Source organism: Armigeres subalbatus, chromosome 3 (assembly GCF_024139115.2).
Source record: "Armigeres subalbatus isolate Guangzhou_Male chromosome 3, GZ_Asu_2, whole genome shotgun sequence".
In the NCBI taxonomy this organism is placed as follows: domain Eukaryota; kingdom Metazoa; phylum Arthropoda; class Insecta; order Diptera; family Culicidae; genus Armigeres; species Armigeres subalbatus.
Genome location: NC_085141.1, coordinates 202,542,904 through 202,567,237, shown reverse-complemented (window position 1 = coordinate 202,567,237; position 24,334 = coordinate 202,542,904). Strand labels below are relative to the sequence as shown.

Below are 24,334 nucleotides of genomic sequence, written 5' to 3'. Positions count from 1 at the left end.
CATTTTGGTACAGATGTATCACATTAAAGCTCATTTTTCGTCATTGCAAAAAATAGCGTGTGCAACTCGTTGCAAAACTCGATTTTTTCAACAATCGTAGTATTTATCCAACTCGGCAAGCCTCGTTTGATAAACGTACAACTCGTGCTGAAAAAATCATCTTTTTGCAACTAGTTGCACAAACTACTATTGGAAAACTTGAAAAAAGGGCGTATATCCATCCTGGTTCTATTCACCAAACATGTTTCTTACGCTATTCTTTCAAAAGCATAGGAACTTAGCAAAATTTGCATAGATAAGGTAGTTTAGTTTATTGCATTTTCACTGATGTTTGCTGTAATAATGAATATTTTAATGAGAAATACGAAACAAGGATTTCCTATCTTTTACTGGAGCTGTTGCTGTTACGGCACGTACATCAGCCTACTGAAAGGTTTATAGTGGAAATACGCCTTTCGAAAATAATCAGATGCAGGCTCCTGCGAGAGCACTGTACCTATAAATCTTTGTTCAATGTATACACTGGAATAGCAGAGAAATGATTAGATACCACGTTTGTTTTTATTAAACCTTAATAATGCATAAAAATCATATTTAAATCGATTTATTTATTTTTTTTTGGTTCCTTACTAGAAACCTAACAAAAGCGCATTTTCGTTATGAAACCTTAAAAATGTATATTAATAGCTGTTTTGCGCACATGTAACATGAAATTATTTGGAAACAGATTTACTTCAGTCAGGACAGGTAAAATGAAACATTAACATAATTAATGCCTTTCAGTGGTCAGACCGCATCGTGCTTTCGTGCTGTGCGGTTCTTTCTCTCTTTGCGGAAGGAAGTTTTTAATACTACCCGAAGCTATTTTAATTTCAACGGTGCTTCTTAGCGCTATTTGTACCCACTGATCCCGTTACGATCTTTGCAAGGACCCGTGCCTTCGTTTTACGTTGGACCCGTTTGCGGAAGTAAAATTCCGACAAGCGGTGGTAATCCTGCAGGGACACCGTTCTGGGAAAAAACCTCTTAGAAGGTCACGTCTCCACGCTCAGCAATGAGTATTAACAAAAACAAGAGGAAGGGGGAGTCTCTGAATTCTCCATTTCCTTCAAAGAAACAAGGTTTCAAGACCGTCCTGCCCAAGCGCGGAAAAAATAGAAGGAAGCTGGAGACTTCAGATATTCCTTCTAAATCTAATGTTGACATTGTTTCTTCTCCTATCGAACTGAGCAATCAGTTCGATTTGATCAATGATGAAATTGAGCAAATCGAATCTACCTTTAGCCCAGGTGATTCGATTCATGCGAAGAAACAAAGGATTCCGCCAATTGTGGTATCTGTTGCCGAGTTTTCTGGCTTTCGGAATGAGATTTTGAGTAACCTTCAGGGCATCAAGGTTTCATTTCAGATTGCTAGGAAGGGTGACTGCCGCGTTTTGCCGGGATCCTTTGACGATCGCAAACGTCTTCTTCACTATTTAACTGAAAAGCGCCATAAATTCTTCACATACGACGACAAAACTGAGCGATTGTTCAAAGTCGTCTTGAAAGGTCTCCCCAGTGATGACAAATCACTGGATGAGATTAAAATTGAAATTTCTCAATTACTTGGATTTTCACCAGTCCAAGTAATTAAGATGAAAAAGAAATCCCACTCTGGTACTTTCCAGAGGGGCATTTCTCAAGAATTTTATTTAGTTCATTTTAACAAAAGTGAACTAAATAATATGAAAAGTTTGGAAAAGGCCTGTATTATGTCTCATGTCCGTGTTACATGGGAACATTTCCGCAGGCCTGGGGGAAATTTCCAAAACCCTACCCAGTGCCGTAAGTGCCAAAAGTGGGGTCATGGAACCAAACATTGTCACATGGATGCTAAATGCATGATTTGTGGTGGAACCTCTCACGCCAAGGACGCATGTTCTGTGAGAGAAGATTCCAATAAATTTAAGTGCGCAAACTGTGGGGGCAATCATAAATCCAATTTCTGGGAATGCCCTTCACGCAAAAAGTTTTGAATTCCCGTGCAAAATTGATGACGGGAAATTCCAATCGGATCCCAGATTCGACGGGTAGAAATTTTCAAACGCTCAAATTTCGAAACCGGTTACCGGTCGAGCAATTCATACCCACCACAATTCACAAACAAATTTTGCCGCTCGTCAACGGGTAGCAAGCACTTCAGTAAATTCCAATTTTTCCAATGTACCTACGTATGCAAACATCGCTGCTGGTAGACCAAATTTCTCTTCTCAAAATGAGGTTTATACCCATGTCCCAACGGAAAATAACGGTCATGTTGCCGATTCAGCTAGCATGACTGCTTCCGATTTTGATTTTTTAACTGAACAATTGCATCACATGATTGATGCAATGTTCAAAGCAAATACCATTCCTGAAGCTGTTCAGGTTGGTATAAAATACTCACAAACCATTGTTATCGGACTCCGTTTCAATGGATCCAAATAATTGTGTGAAAGTTCTAAATTGGAATGCCCGCTCTCTAAAGGGTAAGGAAGATGAATTATTCAACTTCCTTTCAGTTCATAATGTGCATATTGCCATTATAACTGAAACTTATTTAAAACCAGGACTCTCCATTAAAAGAGATCCAAACTATTTTATCTACAGAAATGATCGTCTTGACAGCGCCTGTGGTGGGGTCGCCATTGTCATTAATAGACGTATCAAACATAAATTATTTTCTTCGATTGAAACCAAAGTTTTTGAAACCATGGGAGTTTCTGTTGAAACAAATTTTGGACAATTTTCCTTCATTGCAGCCTACTTGCCTTTTCAATGCAATGGGCAGCAAAAGAATTTGTTGAAAGCTGATCTTCAAATTCTGACTCGCAACAAATCAAAATTCTTCGTAATTGGTGACTTCAATGCCAAACACCGTTCATGGAATAATGCTCAAAGCAATTCCAATGGTAAAATTTTATTTGAAGATTGTTCTGCGGGATATTATACTATTCAATATCCCAATGGACCAACTTGTTTTTCTTCCAGTCAAAATCCTTCTACAATTGATTTAGTTTTAACGGATTCAAGTCAGCTGTGTGGCCAATTGGTAACTCATGCTGACTTTGACTCCTGACACCTTCCTGTAACGTTTGAAATCTCACAAGAAGCCATTTATAATCCAATCAGCTCTACTTTTAATTATCATAGAGCTGATTGGGATTTATATAAAACGTATATCGATAGGAATTTTGATTTTGATATTCCTCTCGATACCAAAAGTGATATTGATAATGCTCTCGTATCTTTGACAAATTTAATTGTCGAAGCCAGAGGCATTGCAATTCCGAAATGTGAAGTTAAATTCAACTCCATTATTATTGACTACGATCTTCAGCTACTGATCCGTCTTAAAAATGTGAGAAGAAGGCAATACCAAAGAACTCGCGATCCCGCGTTAAAAGTTATTTGGCGAGATTTGCAAAATGAAATTAAAAAACGTTTCGCTATTCTGAGAAATACCAACTTTGAGAATAATGTCTCGAAGTTGGATCCCAGTTCGAAACCCTTTGGAAATTAACAAAATTCTTAAAAAAACCTCAAAAGCCAATTCCAGCGCTTAAAGAGGGAAATAAAATTTTATTAACAAATGGCGAAAAGACTCAAAAACTTGCTCAGCAGTTCGAGAGTGCCCATAATTTTAGTCTAGGTCTCACTAGTCCAATTGAGGATCAGGTTACACGGAGCTTCGAAGACATTCTCAATCAAGAGAATGTTTTTGACCTTTCGTTGGGAACCAATTTGGATGAAGTGAGATCTATTACTAGAAAATTTAAAAATATGAAAGCCCCGGGTGATGATGGTATTTTCTACATACTTATCAAAAAACTTCCGGAGAGCTCTTTATCCTTTTTGGTTAATTTATTTAACAAATGTTTTCAATTGGCATACTTTCCAGATAAATGGAAAAACGCCAAAGTTGTTCCAATTTTGAAGCCGGACAAAAATCCAGCTGAGGCTTCTAGTTATCGCCCAATCAGTTTGCTTTCTTCAATAAGCAAACTGTTTGAAAAGATTATTTTAAATAGAATGATGGTCCATATTGATGACAATTCTATTTTTGCTGATGAGCAATTTGGTTTTCGCCATGGGCATTCAACCACTCATCAGTTATTAAGAGTTACGAACTTAATTCGGCTCAACAAATCTGAAGGATATTCGACTGGAGTTGCTCTTCTTGATATAGAGAAAGCATTTGACAGTGTTTGGCATGAAGGTTTGATTGTAAAATTGATGAATTTTAATTTTCCTCTGTATATCATTAAACTGATCCAAAATTATTTATCAGATCGCTCGCTGCAGGTAAACTATCAGAATACTAAATCTGATAGATTACCTGTAAGGGCTGGTGTCCCGCAAGGCAGCATACTGGGGCCCATATTGTATAATATTTTTACTTCTGACTTACCTGATTTACCACCAGGGTGTCAAAAATCTTTGTTTGCAGATGACACGGGCGTTTCAGCCAAAGGGCGTAGCCTTCGTGTCATTTGTAGTAGATTGCAAAAAAGTTTGGATATTTTCTCCACTTACTTGCAAAAATGGAAAATTTCCCCGAATGCTTCCAAAACTCAGCTTATAATTTTCCCACATAAGCCGAGAGCTTCTTATTTGAAACCTTCTAGCAGACATATTGTCACTATGAATGGGGTTCCAATTAATTGGTCTAGCGAAGCTAAATATTTAGGACTTCTGCTAGATCAAAATTAACTTTAAAAATCACATTGAAGGCCTTCAAGCCAAATGTAACAAATATATTAAGTGCCTATATCCACTTATAAACAGAAAATCAAAACTTTGTCTTAAGAACAAACTTTTGATTTACAAACAAATTTTAGACCTGCCATGTTGTATGCTGTGCCAATATGGGCTAGTTGCTGCAATACCAGAAAGAAGGCACTCCAGAGGATTCAAAATAAAATTTTGAAAATGATTCTGAAGTTGCCTCCGTGGTATAGTACCAATGAACTTCATAGAATTTCTAATATTGAGACATTGCAACAAATGTCCAACAAAATAATTTCCAATTTTAGACAAAAATCGTTGCAATCTTCTATTGCAACGATTAATTCCTTGTACCCTTAGTATAAAATAGGTTAAGTTTAGTTTAAGTTGAAAACATTGTAATTCCTACATGGTTCAATTCAACCAGAGGAAAAAATTCTAACTGCCAGAGGCAATTGAAATGTATTAATAATAACTAAAAGCGTAACATAGCAAATAAGGGTGATAGTGTTAAGAAAACACGGAACACCTAGTCTAAGAGATGAATGCATGTATTAGATAATTAGCAAATAAAACCAGTTAAAAAAAAAAAAAATGCCTTTCAGTGGGTGGATCAGTATCTATACCGAGTTGAGGCAAGTTTTACGACTAATTATTTGAGAGACGTTCATTAAGAATCAGTCACCCTCAGAATTGATTCATCATATGCTTTTTGTATTAAGTTTAATTTGAATTAGTAAAATCGATTGTATAACGATATAAAAACTCAAAGATGCAGCCCAATCGAGTTATACGCAAAGGTGATGCAGAACCACGTAACTATATGTAATGGATAATATTTTGTAATTTTGGTTTGTGTGTCTTTAGTACAATGATATTTTACTCTTCTCAAAATCTCAGTATAACACCCCGGTATCGTTGCGTTTGAATTTTTTACAGCAACCACTTTGAATAACCGTAATCGATGCTGAAGGTTTACGGCTGCAAACTGAAAATTAGAACTAAACTTGTTGTTGCATTAATTAGACTTCAAGGCTTGCGATGCACTTATAGGTTTGGTTGGTTCACAGAAACCAATTGCGAAACTGTTAGAAATTATCATCATCAGTGAATAATTATAAATAGATATAATTTAATGCATTGGATATAAAGCATTAACTCTTCCTTGATCTAATGATCCGAGAGAACACAAAACCCATCGAGAATCGGCTGAGATATTAACGTTGAAGTCTATCAATGTTCCCAAATATGGAAAATACAGACGTGGTTCCAAATCAAAACTGTTTTCTTCTGATCCATGATGAAAAGCTTAGAAATTAATGTTTTAATTAGTTTATTTCTTGAGAATAACTTGCCACCCAATTCTAGCGGAACAGAAAATACCTAAAAGTAGGCAATTTATCGGTGAAACGATGGGCGGAATAACACATTAGACATTGGTAATTTCCATGGCGTATTTCCAGTGAGTATTTGATTTTGGGCGTAGTACATGTAATTTCCATTTCTGAAGCCAATATACACTTAGCTGCATATTTTGGCACAGCACATCGAAGTGGTCTTCATCTATAATATGCAAAAAAATCATTTTTTGTTGAATATTCACTAAATAGGAATTGATTTACAAGCTTAAAACTTGGCAAGCAATTTTCTCGGTTTCATGTTAATGGAATTCCGCCCTTTTCAAATGTTGGTCTAATTTATATTCGTTTTCTTTTTCTATTTACGATGAACTTGGAAAAATTTGAAAAACAAAATCCAATCTTTCTGATGAAATGGTTTTTCGTACATAGTAGGTATATGGGAACTTCGAATTTGAATTATCTTTATATAGGGAAAAAGACGACTTTGGCAGGTTTTGTTCTATTATTGTCAGGGGGTCAGGTTTTATGAAATTTGGCCACAATATTCTTTGATATGCAAAGAATGTTTATGTCAAATTTGAACATAACCAGCCGGACAATAATAGAACAAAACCTGCCAAAGCCGTCATTCCCCCTATAATAAATTGTAAAAAAAGAGAAATAATATTAAGAAAACGATTTGTTTTCTAGATAAATTGTGTACGCAAAAAAATGTATCAAAAATTGATCAATTTTTGGCGAGACAAAGTTCGCCAGGTCAGCTAGTTATTTATAAATATATTATTTTTACCTAGTTTCAGCTATCAAAATATAGGATTGCTTGACCACAAAAATAGTTTAACTGAACTTTGAGATAATATAAAACGTTTACCCAAACTATCGGCTGTGCAAATATGGCCTGATTTCAGCCGGGATTAAGAAATCATGTTTGCGCCCATGGGTGAATTGCTAAACGATGCGGCGTTTGAAACATTAGATTTTCTGTACCGGAAAACACTTTAAAATGCTACGTCACTTAAAGATCGTTCCCACCTAAAAATATCATTACACGGTCCTACCTGTGTGTTTCAGTGTTCCTTATATTGCAACACACAAGCCCGTGAATAATTATTGCTCGTATTCATTAACAATGATTCTACCATATCCATAACTAATCTTGGACCTCCTGCCGCTAGCGTAGGGCTCTGCGGGATTCCATTCATCGCCGATCCCAGGAATGAATGGTATCATAGCAACTTCGAACAAATCGGGCAAGTATGTAGAATATTGAAAGATGCAGTTGGATGATCATGATGCAACTACAAGAAAACGATAAAACGCAGGAAAAAAAATCATGGCATCTTAATTGTAGTAAATTGTGGCCTGTACGATTACACCGCGTTGATAAGAAGAACTGCAATGATTGAATATTCAATTTCAATTTTGTACAATTTTGCATACAATTTGAGCTTGAATATTATCCTTGGGCATAGAATTCCATTGTGTGAGCTTTATGGTATATGAATACAAAAACAGTATATTGGCTTGAAAACCTTGCAGATAATAACAATAAAAGTGCTGAATGATCACTAAGCTGTGAGGTAGCTTTGAATGCATTAGATCATAGCCTCCTCACAGCTTAGTGATTATTCAGCCATTACAATGGGTATTAGATCGCCCAAAGAAAAGACGATAGGCAAATTTTACATTAAAAAAATATATTCCTGTGATTTCATTTTCTTCTATATATTATACATCTTCTCCATCTTCTTCTTCTGTATACATAAAAATAAATTTTTGTCTGTCTGATCCGGACAGGGGATTTTCGGGTCGTGGGAGGTTCTTAAGATGGTTCAAGACCCCTCTCCCTTGTAGGAACATTTACCCTCCCCGAATGAAACACAAATTCCAAAGGAACTAATCAAGCAAATGGAATCAAATGTGGTCTGTGAGGGTTTTCGATGACAAGAAATGTTTCTATGACGGTTCGAGACCTCTCCCCACTCTAGAAGGGGATCAAATGAATTCAAATTTGTCATGTGAAGGTTCTTGAAGGCATGATTTGTTTCTAAGGCGATTCGAGACCCCTCCTTGCTCTGGAAGGGGGGAAGGCTCATATACAAATGACACACAGATTTATGCACAACTCGAGAATTAATCAAGCAAATGGAACTGAATTAGGCATGTGAAAAAAGTTGAAGGTTCTATCAGAGATACGACCGCAAATTCAACGTAGCGTTACGTATTATAATAGTCCTACGATAGTGGATTTTGAATTCGATTATGAATATTTTGTGCATGTTCACGCCGGATGCCTAATAGCCAAAATGTAGGTGATTTACTGTAAAAAGGGAGATTTCAATACTGTCTGGTAAAATTCAATTTTCAATAGTTTAACACATATAATTCATTGTTTTTAGTAGTTAGGCAAAATCTTAAAGAATTTGTCGATCGATTGATTCCAAAATCTCCAAAATTGGATGGAGGATGGCTGAGTTATTAGCCCATACTTCCTGACCACCTTTCGTGACGGTCTCAATTTTTGAATCTGCAGAATGACCCGGATCCCCTATCTTCCCGAAGGATGTAAGCCCACGCCAAAAAAACAGAGATTTGCACCTTCTGAATATTTCATCGTCTCTCTCGAGAAAGAGGTCTCTGAAGGGCCGAATGAACTCGAATCGCAGAACAAACGTGAATCAATTCTGGGCGAGACGTAAACAATATTAACCGTACGGTAAGAAGACCATGCTGAGGGTGGTGGTTGGGTGTGATCCACTGTTCGGTGTAACAAATTTTCGGGTTACTCAAGCCGAATAGGGTACTCTCCCCGTGACAAAAGGCGTCGTCGTCAGTTAGCAGCCAGCCAGTCAAGTCTTTGTACCGCTTCCAAGATCGTAGATTGGGTCATGGCATCGTAGACCAGACTCCAGCATTCGCCGATCGTGACAGAATACCATTCAGCCAGTCGAACACGGTTTGACACTCCTTTTGCTAGGAGTGAAATAGGTCAGCAGCCAGCTAGTCAAACCTTCGTTGCTGCAACCCGAAGACGAAGTCAACATAATGCGCGAAAGTGTTCTCTGTGACAGCAGCTATCAGTGCGGAAGTTTCCTCCACAGGAACTGGTGGACCACCCTCGACGCCGGGGGAAGTCAAGAGGATTCGAGTAAGGAAGTTTGTTGCACGATTACCGAGGAGGGATTCAGACACCGTAGCAGTGAATCAGAGGTCGCACAGTTTGAACACCTAACACCGAGCATGAGCCAACGGCCAGGACATTTATACAACACCCAATGGGCCAGTGGACCGAACCCACACTCCATAGCATATGCGTCTATACGATTGCCGTCGTTAACCGCACGGCCACGAAGCCCACTAATTAGAATTGCTTCGCGTAAACTTGTACGAAAAATGGGAATTTTTCATTGGCACTTGGTATGGTTTAGCAGAATGTATAACCCGGCTATATATAAGTTCTCATTCCTACTGAATATTTTACTGAATACTAAAATTTACACCAGTATTCATGTTATTTAACTTACAATATAGATGAACGATATTTTTACTTTTGCTGTTATCTAGTTTAGCAACGTATGCATATCCTGGTAAAGATGGTCATGAGTTTCCATGAAACTTCAAACCAAAGACGATGTTTCCAATCGTACTCAACTGTGAACGACAGCTCTTGAAGGCTGATTTTCCTATCCAGTATAGCATGCCGCAGTTCGTGCTGTCCCGGTGTGTGGCGGGTTGAAAGGCACACGATAGACGTGTGTTCCCTCGCCTTCAGCATTTTTTTCATTCATACTTCCATACACAAACGGGGGAATCTCACGCTTTTACAGACAAGCAGCACTGACAGTCTGTCAGTTAATGTAGGTTGATTTGGAATGTGTCAAAAACATAAAAAAAATGTTCGTGTTAGCTTGTTATAATACCCCATCGTCATCACGAAAACTGACCAGAAGTGATAAATTCACCTTCACGACATCCACATTCTGTTTCAGTGTTGAGTGAGCATAAGGGATGCGCCAGAATATATGGCTTTTGTACTTTACAGTACATGAACGATTGGTAAAGAAGCTTCATTTATATACAAAAAATGGAAAGCAAAATGGATTAATTCTAGATTACGAGATTAGTAGATTACTATATTGTCTATTATATCGCCATTCATGGTTGCAAAAGTTTTAGATGATTACAAGTTCAATCATAAATTATGTAGAAACTATTTTAAATTTTTGCCAAACTCGTAAGTGAATGTAGCGAATGAACTCGATTTTCAGCTTGGTAGTGTATGTGTGTGTACAAAATGTGTCACTTATTTTGATTCTCAATTGATTTGCTCGCAATATGCAACCGACGAGGGATCCTGTTCTATTATTTCCTATTGAAATTGACTTTATTGGAAAGGGGTTCAAAAGTTATGACTATTATTCTATTTTCACATACAAGATACTAATGTTTAACTTTTTAAGCATTTGCTCTCAACAAGTTGCATTCGATGGGGAATTTGTAAATGGATGAAAATAATGAGACCAATAAATTTTTCAGTGATATGTAGACCTTTTGGCTTTTCTCGTACAACAAAGTTGTACCGAGAGGCTACCATTTCACTCAAAAACATTTTTTGTAGAAGGCCCAGAGACACATGATGTTTGCTCGACAAACTGAGCAATTGTCTGTCTGACCGTGTGTATGTGTGTTTATGTGTGTGAGCACACAAAGACCGAAAAACATTGGTAAGCTTTTTATATGGTAATTCTTATTTTCTCGCAACAAGTTGCATTCGACGGGACATAAACTCTAGTTGATCACTATTGAGTTTGATTACGATCGCATAAACGTCTTATGTCAGCTTTCTCCAACTTAAGAAATATGTCGTTGAATTTTTAAAACTCGTTTTACATGGAGAAATTTAAAAAATTCTAATACATATATCGATAAAACCGGATTTTTTTTTCTGAAAATTTGAGATAATATTCTTTATCTGTATACATTGCTATGGAAATATTAAATGGACCATAATTATATTTATTTTTTGATCAAAAGTGTATAAAAATCCGGAATATGACTGTTAAGCGAATAAATAGCAAGATGGGACAACACAGGTGGGTTTTGATTTTCAAATTTCTAGAATGAAGCCTATTATTTTATCAGTTTTTCATAAAGAAGAGTTCATTTTATGCTTATTTCTGACAGAAAATTAAAATCGACATGGGACTCCTATGCGAATCACGGCAGTATAAGGTTGATACATTGCAGTACATCCAACATATTTGATACGCAGAAAGGTAGGCAATTATTTTTGGTCGCACTAAGTCGAAATTAAATGATAACATCGAGAAAGCCATGAACACCGCTAGGTGGATTCTGGGTTTTTATATGCCCTTTAGATATAATTTCTTCTGTGAATTACTGCACTTGTTAACTACAAAGTGGTGAGTAAAATGCATTTTTCAATGATAAATGACCTCTTTCTACTTTAGAGTTTAAAATTATACGACAGCCATACTACATTTTGATTGGTACCTATCAGGTTAGAAATACTTGTATTCATGGCGCGTAATATTATTTTTCACTTAAACAATTTTCCTAACAAAACAGAGTGTTGTATTACAAAGCAAATATACAAGCAAATCATGTGTAAATAAACTGCACCACGGAGCATACTTCACAATGCGAATGAAATATGATTTCAGGGTGAAAATTGTGAGCGCCACCAACCACCGCTTGGACAATCCAGCCAGACCAGGGGGAGGGAAATGTTTGCTTGGCATATCTGCGAGCTTCAGCTCTTCGTGCCTTTGACGCGGCACGCAATCGCTTGCACACACTATTGTTATAGATTGAGCATGGCCTGGCAAGAAAACTCGAGGGTGGAAGCAAGTAACACGCTGGAAGCGTTATTGAAGTTTACACAAACGGTGGCAGAATGGAGGGGGTTTCAAAGTTACCGTAGTTTGGCAAGAAATTGATACAATGTCTGAGCAAGGAGTAATGGTGAAAACGAGACTCTTAGTTCAGTTTCCTGATAGAAACCAATCGGAAATCAAATTAATTTCGAAAGACTTTTATGGTAGAAGACGCAATACAGTTGTTATCTGTGTTGCATAATGTCATTCGACGAATTTAGTCTAAGCGTAGAGGCCATACACATTTTACGTAAGCACTTATAGGAAAGGTCAGTTATTTTCTTACGCAACATATAAATTCATCAAAATGCATTGTATGTAAAAAGGGGCTAGGGGTTTGTAAAACCCAGAAAATCCCTTAAGTAAAACATATACGGCCACTTTATTGATATCTAATTCTCGACGGGCGCAAAACGTTTAAATGGTCCTATATTCCTTCCAACAGTACAACTGGTCTAAACCTATTTTCAAGTGGATTTTTTTTTTATCAAACCTCAGATTGCAGATTAAAAAATGGTCGGGGTCCAAACCGCGGCCTTTTGACTGACTTGTGATATTTTGTTCGCAAAAGGAAAACGGAAAGTATTTTATGTCAATTCATGCGTACATTTGTTGAAGGATATCCTCACTTATGGCGTTGAACGATGTTCGATGCAATTTGTGATTAATTGAATCTGTTAGACGAACACTTTGGCAAAAAAACTTCAATTTTCATTGGCGCTCGGTTTGATTTGGGAGAACCCTGACCAAACTTAAGAACTACAAGCTTTTTACCTCGTGAACTTGTTAGAAAATCTCGAAAAGTTATACAAATGATTTCCAGCATTTTACTGATTGGTATGTCCACTGTTGAAAGATTAATTATATAATCAATTATGGACACATTTCACTCCTTTTAATTCTAATTGACATTACATCTCCCACTGGGACATTGTCACGTCTCAGCTTAGTGTTCATTCAGTACTTCCACAGTTATTAACTATGAGGTTTGTAAGCCAAATTACCATTTTTGTATTCGTATACTTATCATGACACGCTTACATTTCACTTCTACTTTAATCGCAAACAAATGAATGTAATAATATCCTGTGTTTTCCTGTTTGCCAAGATTAACGAATTGCTTACCAAAGAAAATTTCGTAACATATATATGACTCATTGATATTTTAATCTCCACAGCCCTCCAATTCAAATTTAAAAGTTGTCAAACAATTGATTAGTGCTGTTCTTACTATACTTTAGTTATAGTTGTGTTCCTTAGAATAACTGGATAACAAATGGAGCAAGCTCAGCAGAATTCAAAACTGAAGTTTACAAAATATATTTTTTAAGTATAATAAATAAGTCTGGAAATTCTCCACATAAACACAGAATGAAAAAGCGTGTGTTAAAAGTGTAAAACATCTCTACATTGATAAATAAACGCCTGTTTACGGTTGCCCCCTTAAAAATCCTTGCAGAGCAAAGTCAGCTTTGTTGTAAAATACTTCAAGCTTGCAGGCTCTCTGGTGGCTGTTTGCTAAGAGATTTTAAACGGTTTTTGTTATTCTACTTGAGCATGCTGTTGATCGAGAGGGTGGAATTCAAGTTTGGCGCACTTGCTGGAGGGATGAGAGAAATGAATGAGTGGAAAACATATCAAATAAAAATAAAGGGATGACAAAACCAGCATGTACACCCTACTTTGCTCAGGAAATGCTTGTGGTAAAACGATTTCAACTCAACAACTCTCTTGATTCCACTTGTTTCGATTAGTACAAATATTAAATGAACACATTTCGTATAACTGTTTTCTCATTTTTTTTCAGACTCTTTGATGGGCTCAGGATCTGAAGATGAAGATGAGGATGAACACCTGAGGCCTGGGTTGGGGTTAGGTTCGTTGGGACCAAATGATGGACCTCTTGGTGCATCAGATTTGTCTGTGCAAAGTATGAGTACAGATAGTAAAACAGGTCATGATGATAGTGATCAGGGTTCCTTAGACGGTGACCCCGATTGTCGGGGAGACTCACAGGCTGAAAATAAAAGCCCTGATGATGGTGGTGGTTCGAAACGAAGGGGCCCTCGGACAACAATTAAAGCCAAACAGCTTGAAGTGTTAAAAACTGCATTTAGTCAAACGCCAAAACCTACGAGGCACATTAGAGAACAATTAGCCAAAGAGACTGGACTGCCAATGAGAGTAATACAGGTAAGTTTTCCATTCGAATTCGATAACCAACATATTGTCTGTGTTTAATCGCGATATATCATATTTAGCCGCATAACAAGAAACGGCTCCAGATTGTCTGCATTCAAAATTAAACTATCCTCAGATTCGGTAGACACAGATGGCATGATTTTATGACACACGACATGGGTTGAATCAAATGTAGAAGAGGTATCTGTTCGGAAAAAAATCAAAAGATCACAAATATTGACACTTGAGAAACTATGAGAACCATCATTCCGTTGGCCTCCGCCTCCAACGAATCTTCTTTGCCTTTGTATCGCACTTTCGTGTTCTCTTTGGGCAGCGGCATTGTCCTTGTGATCTTATTCTCTTTCCACAAGTGTTTCATCAGCATGAAGACATTAAAAAAAGATTTGGTTTGGGAGCATGAGACAGGGTAGGTACCTAAACCGAAAAAAACTAAGCAACTGTAATCACATGCTCTGCAACCACCTGCTGTGCTTGTTGGATGCGTGACTTGTTTGCCTAGGAAAGGTCATCTAGGTAACCGCAATAAGATTATTATAAGGGTTGTCTTATGTTTTCAACTGATGAGTGATAATTAGATTACGTCACTTACTGCTGCTATATTTCAGTCTAGTGTCTTTGCTTTCTTCTTATAGGAATTATTCTGGTGTAGAAAACTAAGGTACTGAATGCAGAGAGTGCCAACAAAAAGTATATTTGAACGAACGCCAATATGATAAATGGTGATGACCATTTTTTGTGGCACCTTTAAACATCAGCAACAATTCTGGCGCTAGCTGTTCATAATCATTTGTCAAAGGGAAGGCAACGAGTACGTTCTTTGATCGTTATGAGTTATGGGCTATTTCGAACAACGGATAATTTGTTTCGGAGATGAAAGTCATAGAATAAATGGCATACAATAGATATTGTAGGGGAACGGTTCCATTATTCACCTTACGAAACAAATCGATTCTCACTCATGCTTTTTTACTCTGTAGTGCTCTCGGGCCACTGAGTTCATTAACCAAATAAATGCAGTGCCAATTTTTCCACAATTATTTAGGATGAATTTACCGAATTTCAAGTGGATCAGATAACCATCTGTAAATAGGGGACGTGCTCCTATTTCTACTGGAACATCTCATCACGAACGACATAAATACAGTAGGGGAAGGTGGGTAGCCTTGATCCCCGGGGAGACTTGATCACCCCCTGTTTTAGCGAGAACTATGAACCTTTGTGTGGTGTGTTATTTTTGTAGATTGGCAACCTTATTTATTCTGTAGGGCGATTTATATGTTTTGACCTTTTGAAAATTTGAACAACATTTCATAAGAATGACCAAATAATTTCGTTTTTTCACAGCACAAAGCCATAAATATGCTTAATGATCTGTTTTGATAAAAATGTCAACATTCCATCAAAGCTTTAGGATATTTGGATTTGAAGTTATTGACTTAATATGGGGACACTTGATCCCCCATTAGTCACCCATACAAAAATTTGTCGAAAAAATAAAAAAAATATATAAATCTGTTCTCAGGCTTCTATTTTTTTGTAGATTTGACAGATTTGATGAAGGGTTGACAGGAAAAATTATTTATTGCGTAGATATCATAGAAAGGGGATCAAGTCTTCCCAAATTTTAAAATTGCATGTGCTGTCGAATTCAATAACAAAAATTCGAAAATTCCGCGTGTTTTGAAGGAAAATATTTTTAAAATCTGAGGTCCCTTTCTAATTTTATCACAGCAAGTTCTTGGAGAGGGATCAATTTTCCCCGAATATTTGAAAAGTCGATTTTTGACAGCTCTTCAAAAATCGATTGTGTATCACTAACAACAATAATTTAAGGGCTGTCATACATCAGTAAAGTTAAATACTATATTTCTTAGAGAGTCTGTATGGAAATCGCGTATACTTTTTTTATTTATTTTTGGCTGTGATACATTGGAAATAAGAAAAAAGGTATCAAGTCTCCCCAGTCTCCCCTACCGATCTCGTCGTTTCTTTTGATGTGGGACTACGTCTGTGTTTTCTATATTACTTTACGATTGCGAAAAATCAAAAAAACGTCTCGAAAATATGATCGTTAATATCTCAACCGCTTCTCAATGAATGTTCAATTTTCTTGGACCATTCGATCAAGGAAGAACGCTTCACTGAAGTTGTTTTTGATGCTGTTTTTTTATGCGGATCGCTTTTTATGCGATTTTTCCACTCGGATTTCGAGATTTACGCAGTTTTTACGCTGATTTAATTTATGCGGCACGTATCCTACGCGTGAAAATCAACTCCAATGTGTTAGGGTAAAGTGCCCAATAGTGGACCCCCAATCAATAGTCGACCCTCCAGTCATTTTTGCAATATTACAGCACAATGTATACATTTTGCTATGAAACTCCATCGGGAGAACCTATCTTACAGTTCTATGATTTGATTACATGCATTGGAAATGCTATGCAAAGTAAAACTAGATGATTTTTTACAATTCTATAAAAAATAAACACGGGAGTGTCCATTATAGGAATATTTTGGGGGGTCCATAATAGGCAAGCAGAACATCCCGAAACGGAACATGAAAATCAGATGAAGTGTCGACTATAGGGAAGCAATTTCCTATTATGGACCCCCAGGGGGTCTACTATAGGTCGAATTCAGTCAGTTAATTTTAACGAATAACGTCGTGTATTGAGTGTTTTATGTATGGATCGTAAAGAGGAGATGCAGACCTTGTTTTAAGATATCGAGAAGAATAAATATGTTGAAAATATCTACTCCTTTCGACAGGAAGAGCAAAATTCCGCTACTAGGGGGTCCACTATTGGGCATTTTACCGTACGATATTTATGTATGTGTTATAATTTAGTACTATTGAAAACTTGCTAAAAGTTTAGTGATCGGTTTCGGTAAATCAACCAATCCCATAAATGTATCGCAGGCATAAACGTTAAAATAATGCAATTGCAGGTCTTTTAGCTACTGCAGTTCATTTCTGCTATTGTCTATCCGGTACAAATTTTTTATGTACGTTTTTTATACCGAAGTAGGATTTTTCTCCAGATACAGGCAACTTACACAGAAGCAGAAAGAGCTGTACTCTAAGACAAAGTAAAGTTCAATGAGATAGAATGTAGAAAATTGATCCTTACTAGACATTTTCTAACATAATAGTCAAAATGGGGTTTCCAGGTACATTTGGAATCAAACCAGACCCCAAGGTATTCATAAGCTAAAGACTGGTTAATGTCATCTTTCAACAGCATGAATTGTAGTTTAGTTGGGTTTCGCTTCTTAGACAACACAACCAGAGAACGGAGAAAACTCGATTCCTAAATATCAGTCCCAAACATTCAAATTATTTATGCAACTTTGCCATAGTCCTTGGAAGACATCTGCACATGGATCTCTTAGAGAGATCACGGCATCATCTGCAAGTTGTCTGAGCGTGCATTGCCATTACAAACAATTATTAATATCTTTAACATACAAATGACATGGCAATCGGTCGGTATGCCTGTACGCCCTTGACCTGTCGCCGTTCTGGTGGCGTAATGTTGTACTCCAAGGAACAGTTATACAGGTCAAGCTATCGTATTTTTGCGATATCTGGGAGGTTTCTAATAAGATTGAATTTAATGTTATCGGCTCCCGAAGAAGAATTGTTTGATGAAAGAAGAGATATAGATTCCATTCCAGAGAATCCCAGTATTAAGAACATTCCACTTAGAGAACCAGGATCAAGGGTTGGTTGTGTCACTGTGTAGGATGTGTAAAATAAAAGTGGGTGGTAATCCAGTTGCAGCAAAACTATCACAAACACTTTGTGAGGAATACTGCGGAATCACGCACACTTCAATTCATTTGGAGAAGTCAATAATCATTTCTTAACGAAGCCCTCTTACATCTATAGGTGGCCCGGAATTGTTGTCAGAAACATTGATTTCTTTTGCAAATTATTTAAACAATCAGTCATCTAACCGTTATAACTTTTAAAAGAAGCTTACTGTCTTTGGCAAAGTTTCTCGTTATATTCTAAACTATGTAACAATATATTGAGTAACGCGATTCGCGATAAATTAAAACCCTTAGGAGTACAAATGCAAAAAAAAAGTCTTTCCACACTAAATTCCATACAAACTCTAAACGGAACACAACCAATTGAGCTCATTTTCTGCATAGCTAATCAGCATTTCAAATTTTGAGCATGAGCATGATTGACTGCCCACGGTTGCTACTCCATTATTGCTAGGCCAGCTTTAATTACATAGAGAACAAACAGAGAATATTTGGGACTAACATTATTATAATTTGGGACTAACATCATTTTGATTTTGATTTTCAGCTTTTAGTGGAATGTCTTTACTTGTCATAAGACTCGACAAGTCGAGTTTAGTAGAGTCAAGTACGAGATACTGAAGACGGCCCTAATGTTGAGGCCGAAATACGTATATGTCAAAGGTACAATCAAGTGGTGGAATAAAGTGGAATTGTACGGAATTGTGGAATCGTCTTATGACAACTAAAATCACCCTCAATGTGTAAAAACTGGTGACCCAAAATTAATCAATACGGCCGTGTCCGAATGCAGGTCAAATAAGGAACGGGTAGAAAAATGTTGACGGAATACTCGCTTTCATGGAAGCCGACGAGTCATCTGCATTTCTACGAGAATTATTATTATGTAATCAGACTAAGGCCTAAGTGGCGTGTGCGGTATATAAGAGTCTTCTCCATTCGGCTCGGTCCATGGCTACACGTCGCCAATCACACAATCTACGGAGGGTTCGCAAATCATCTTCCACCTGATCGATCCACCTTGCCCGCTGCGCACCTCGCCTTCTTGTGCCCGTCGGATCGTTGTCGAGAACCATTTTAACCGGGCTACTGTCCGATATTCTGGCTACGTGCCCGGCCCACCGCAGTCGTCCGATTTTCGCGGTGTGAACGATGGATGGTTCTCCCAGCAGCTGATGCAACTCGTGGTTCATTGACTGTACCGTCCGCCATCAGCACTCCACCAGAGATGTTACACAGCACTTTCCTTTCGAAAACTCCAAGTGCGCGTTGGTCCTCCAAGAGCATCGTCCAGGTCTCGTGTCCGTAGAGGACTACCGGTCTAATGAGCGTTTTGTAGATGTATATGAATAGATGATGTGTGGGCGTTGTATTCGCGGCATTTATGCAGTACTTAGTGAATGACGAACACCTGGTCCGTGGTGGAGCGTTCGCCCATAAAACCCGCCTGGTCCAAAGTCCCTTGCAATTGGTGCTAGTTGACGGCATAAAATTTGGGAGAGTACCTTGTAGGCGGCGTTCAGCAATGTGATTGCGCGGTAGTTGCTACAATCCAACTTTTCGCCCTTTTTTAGATGGGGCACACGACACCTTTCATCACCTCCTGCAGCAAAACTTCCTCCTCTCAAATCTTGGTATTGACCCAGCGCTCTAGCCAGTGCCTCACCACCGTGTTTAAATAGCTCTTCTGGTAGTTGGTCAACCCCAGGGCTTTGTTGTTCATCAGCCGGCCAATCTCCTCCTGGATTTCATGGAGATCCGGAGCCGGTAAAATTATGTCCTGCGTGCGTTCTCTCAGGTACATCACCATGCCACAGATAAGCAGACATAACACTCGTAAAATTTCCATCGTTCACTGATTTAATGGTTAATTAAAATAATCATTAGTTGACCAATCGATCATTCGTGGCGCGCGCACCGGATTTGCTCGAGTTTGACGTTTGCTCACTACCACCATTTGGTTCGTGCTTTGCCCAACTAACTGAAATCAACAGATATCGTTAGTGTTTACACGACGATGATTTTGACGAGTAAGTGTTCAATGTGTTATGTCTGTTTGTCTGTGATACCGCCATTTTCGTCTGCCACATTGCCATGTTGCCAGGTGTTCTTCGTAGTGCTGCCGCCACCGTTAAATCACCTCACGCTCGTTCGTAAGAAGGTTCCCGTTAATGTCCTTACCCATCTCAGGCTGTGGCACGTAACCCTTAAGTGAACGGTTCAACTTTTCATAGAACTTTCGTGTGTTATTAGCGCGGTACAGTTGCTCCGTCTCTTCACGGTCTCGATCTTCCTGCTGGCGCTTTTTCCTCCGGGAAATCGAGTTTTGTCTGTTCCGCGCCCATTTATATCGTGCCTCGTTCGCTCTCGTGCGGTGTTGCAGCAATCACGCTACATTCTTCTCTTCCACTAACTGCTCACATTCGCCGTCATACCAGTTGTTTCTCTGATCCGGGAGCACCGTGCTTAGTGCAGCGGTTGCGGTGCTTCCAATGGCGGATCGAATATCTCTCCAGCCATCTTCAAGAGACGCTGCGCCTAGCTGCTATTCCGTTGGGAGAGCCACTTCCAGCTGCTGCGCGTATCCTTGGGCTAAGCCGCGGCGTTCGACTTCGACGCGTGTTGTACACCGTCTAGACTTTTGAGCGCAGGCATACTGCTACGAGGTAGTGGTCGGATTAAATATTCGCACTGCGGTAAATGCGGACGTTCGTGATGTTGGAGAAGAATTTACCGTCGATTAGAATGTGGTCGATTTGGTTTTCCATTTCTTGGTTAGGTGATGTCCATGTGGCCTTGTGGATATTTTTGCGGGGAAAGAAGGTGCTTCGGACTACCATTCCGCGGGAGGCTGCGAAGTTTATGCATCGTTGGCAGTTGTCATTCGACACGGTGTGCAGACTATCCGGCCCGATGACCGGTCTATACATTTGCTCCCTTCCTACCTTTGCGTTCATGTCGCCGATGACGATTTTAACGTCCCGCAGTGGGCATTCATCTACGAGAAATCACTGGGATATTGGAAATATGGGGTAGGGGCTCTCCTTCGCCTATCGGAAAGATGCGTGGCTATAAAGCAAGACCATGCTGATGGTGGCTGGGTTCGATTCCCGGTGCCGGTCGGTTTGGATATTGTCTCGACTTCCCTGGGCATAAAAGTATGATCGTGTTAGCCTCATGATATACGAATACAAAATGGTAACTTGGCTTAGAAACCTCGCGGTTAATATGTAACTGCGGAAGTACTGAATGAACACTAAGCAGCGTCCCCAGTGGGGGATGAAATGCCAATAAGAAAAAGAAGAGTGAGAAGAAGGGGTATGGAGTGTAGCGAGGTTCGTTTTGGTAAACGGCATGCCGGGTGTGACGTGGAGTTTGAAATCATAAAGACATCGTTTTGCACTCCAAAACAAGTTCAATCGCGCACTATTTTTTTTTTCGACCGTACAATGCAGAACAAAATAACGCAGATCTCGAGATCATTCTGCAGTACAAAACAGATAGATTGCGCCCTATTTTTTATTTTCGACCACGCAAAGCAGAACAAAATAACGTGGATCTCGATATCGTTCTGCAATCCAAAACAAATTCGATCGTGTACTATTTTTTTCTTCTACCACATAAAGCAGAACAAAATAACGCGGATCTCGTTGTACACAACAAAACACGTTCAATTACGCACTGTCCTTAAGGTTCGTTTTGGTAAACGGTATGCTGGTTGTAACTTGCAGTTTGAACGCACAATGCAGAACAAAATATCGATATAGTTTTGCACACCTAAACACGTTCCTTACACGGAGAAACACGTTTACTCATTAATGGGTACTTTTTCTTTGCTATCTCTTTTCCTCTGCTGAAAAATTTACCCATTTTGGGAGAATAAGTGGATCTACTCATTTAAATGAGTAAATCTACTTATTCTCCCAAAATGGGTAAATTTTTCAGCAGAGAGAAAGAGATAGCAGAGAAAAAGTACCCATTAATGAGTAAACGATTTTTACCGGGTAATCAGCATTCCAAAACTATTCAGAAAAACTTTGATCTCACTGGATTTACGTTTTTCCATACAGTTGTGCCCTGGTTGTTGTATTCCTAGATTTTTATGATTCAAAATCTCGCTCAACTATTCAAAAGGACCTAAGTGACATTTTTTCATGAATTACTTTGGGTACATATTGGTCTGTTGATTGCAATATCAATATTTATTTATAAAGGGCGCTTTTGATTCAGTTTCCATAGAAGTACTGTCAGACAATCTGCACAGTTGTGGATTACCCGTTATTTTGAATGATTTCTTGTACAATTTGTTGTTAGAAAAACAAATGAACTTCACACTCGGCACTCTGACAACTTCCAGAACTAGTTACATGGGCCTTCCCCAAGGTTCATGTTTAAGTCCCTTGCTTTATAATTTCTATGTTAAAGATATTGACAATTGTTTGGAAGGACAATGCACGCTCAGACAACTTGCAGATGATGCCGTGGTCTCTCTAAGAGGTGCATGTGCAGCTGTTTTACAAGGACCTTTGCAAAGTACCTTAGATAATCTGACTGTTTGGGCCAGACATTTAGGAATCGAGTTTTCACCGCAAAAAACTCAGTTGGTTGTGTTTACTAAGAAACGGTATCCTGCTCAACTGAAACTCAAACTGTTGAATGATGACATCAACCAATCTTTATCTTCTAAATACCTTGGGGTCGTGTTTGATTCCAAATGTACCTGGAAACTCCACATTGAGTATTTGATACAAAAATGCCGGAAAAGGATCCATTTTCTACGTTCTATCTCCGGAACATGGTGGGGTGCTCACCCGGAAGACCTCATCAAACTCTATAGAACGACTATTCTCTCTGTTTTAGAGTACGGCTCTTTCTGCTTCCTCTCAACAGCTGATTGCCACCTGATCAAATTGGAACGTATTCAGTATCGTTGTTTGCGTATTGCCCTTGGCTGCATGCATGCAACGCATAACTTGAGCCTGGAGGTGCTTGCTGGAGTCACTCCTTTAAAGCACCGTTACTGGGAGCTCTAACTAAGAATACTCATCAAATGTGGAACAAGTAACACACTTGTCCTAGATAACTTCGATATAATGCTTAAACTGTCTTGTCGTTCAAGTTTCCTTAGAGTTTATCTCAATTACATATCAACAGATCTTTGTCTTCCGTGTTATAATCCACCTCGAATTCACTTCACCAACGACAGTTCCTCCATTGAATACGATCTGTCCATGAAACATGCTATTCAAGGAATACCAGATCATCTTCGACAAATACCTATTCCCTTTCTTTTTACAAAAAATATGAACATGTCAATTGCAATAACAGATATTTCACTGATGGTTCTCGCATTAACGGATCCACTGGCTTCGGTGTTTTCAATGTAACTTCAACCACCTTCCCAAAAATCCAGGAACCGTGTTCGGTTTATGTTGCTGAGCTGGCAGCAATCAACTTTGCTTTGGGGACAATTTCAAATCAACCCGTAGACCATTATTTCATCTTCTCGGATAGTCTTAGTTCTATCTAGGCACTCCGGTCGATGAAACCTGTTAAGCACGCATCTTACTTTCTTACAAACATAAGAGAGCAGATGCGTGTTTTGGTCGAAAGATCATTCAAGATTACCTTTGTTTGGGTCCCATCTCACTGCTCAATCTACGGCAATGAGAAGGTAGACTCGCTGGCAAAGGTGGGCGCACAGGAAGGTGAGGTTTATGATAGACAATTCTCGAGCAACGAGTTTTTCTCATTAGTCCGTCAGAGTACTCTACGAAGTTGGCAAAGGAATTGGACACACAATGAACTCGGACGGTGGCTATTTTCCATAGTTCCAAAAGTTTCTGGGCGAGCGTGGTTCAGAGGTGAGGACTTAAGTCGAGGCTTCATTCGCGTGATGTCGAGACTTATGTCCAATCACTATTCACTAAACATACATCTGTACAGAATAAACCTAGTCGACAGCAACTTATGTAGGTGCGGAGCCGGTTACGATGGCATCGATCACGTAGTTTGGTTCTGCTCGGGAAATGACGCCTCCAGAGAGCGACTATTGGATACCCTAGTGGCCCGAGGTAAACAACCCTTTAGGGAAATTCGAGGTGTTTTGGGGGATCGTGATGCGGTCTATATGCAGGCCATTTATAGTTTCATTTGTGATTCTGAAATCAAAATCTATTTTTTGTTTTTTTTCTTCTGTCAAAGTTTTTTTTGTACTGTCTCTGTCTCTGTCTCTATGTTTCGTAGATCTTAGTTACTCAGGCCATCCGAAAGACGCTCCCAGTAGAACCAATCCTCGAGCACCACGACACGCCACATCGTCCCTTACGCCAAATGCCCAGATAAG

The 24,334-nt window shown here is 38.7% G+C and overlaps 1 protein-coding gene across 3 annotated transcripts in view; it reads left to right on the top strand.

Annotated features, from left to right (window-relative positions):
- LOC134226664 (LIM/homeobox protein Lhx5) overlaps nucleotides 1-24,334 on the top strand; it is a 111,797-nt gene that overhangs the window by 53,005 nt on the left and 34,458 nt on the right. For all 3 annotated transcript variants that reach the window (XM_062707576.1, XM_062707575.1, XM_062707577.1), the window contains exon 4: nucleotides 13,814-14,199. In XM_062707576.1, coding sequence (XP_062563560.1) covers nucleotides 13,814-14,199 — 386 coding nt within the window. The remainder of the gene's footprint in view (nucleotides 1-13,813; nucleotides 14,200-24,334) is intronic.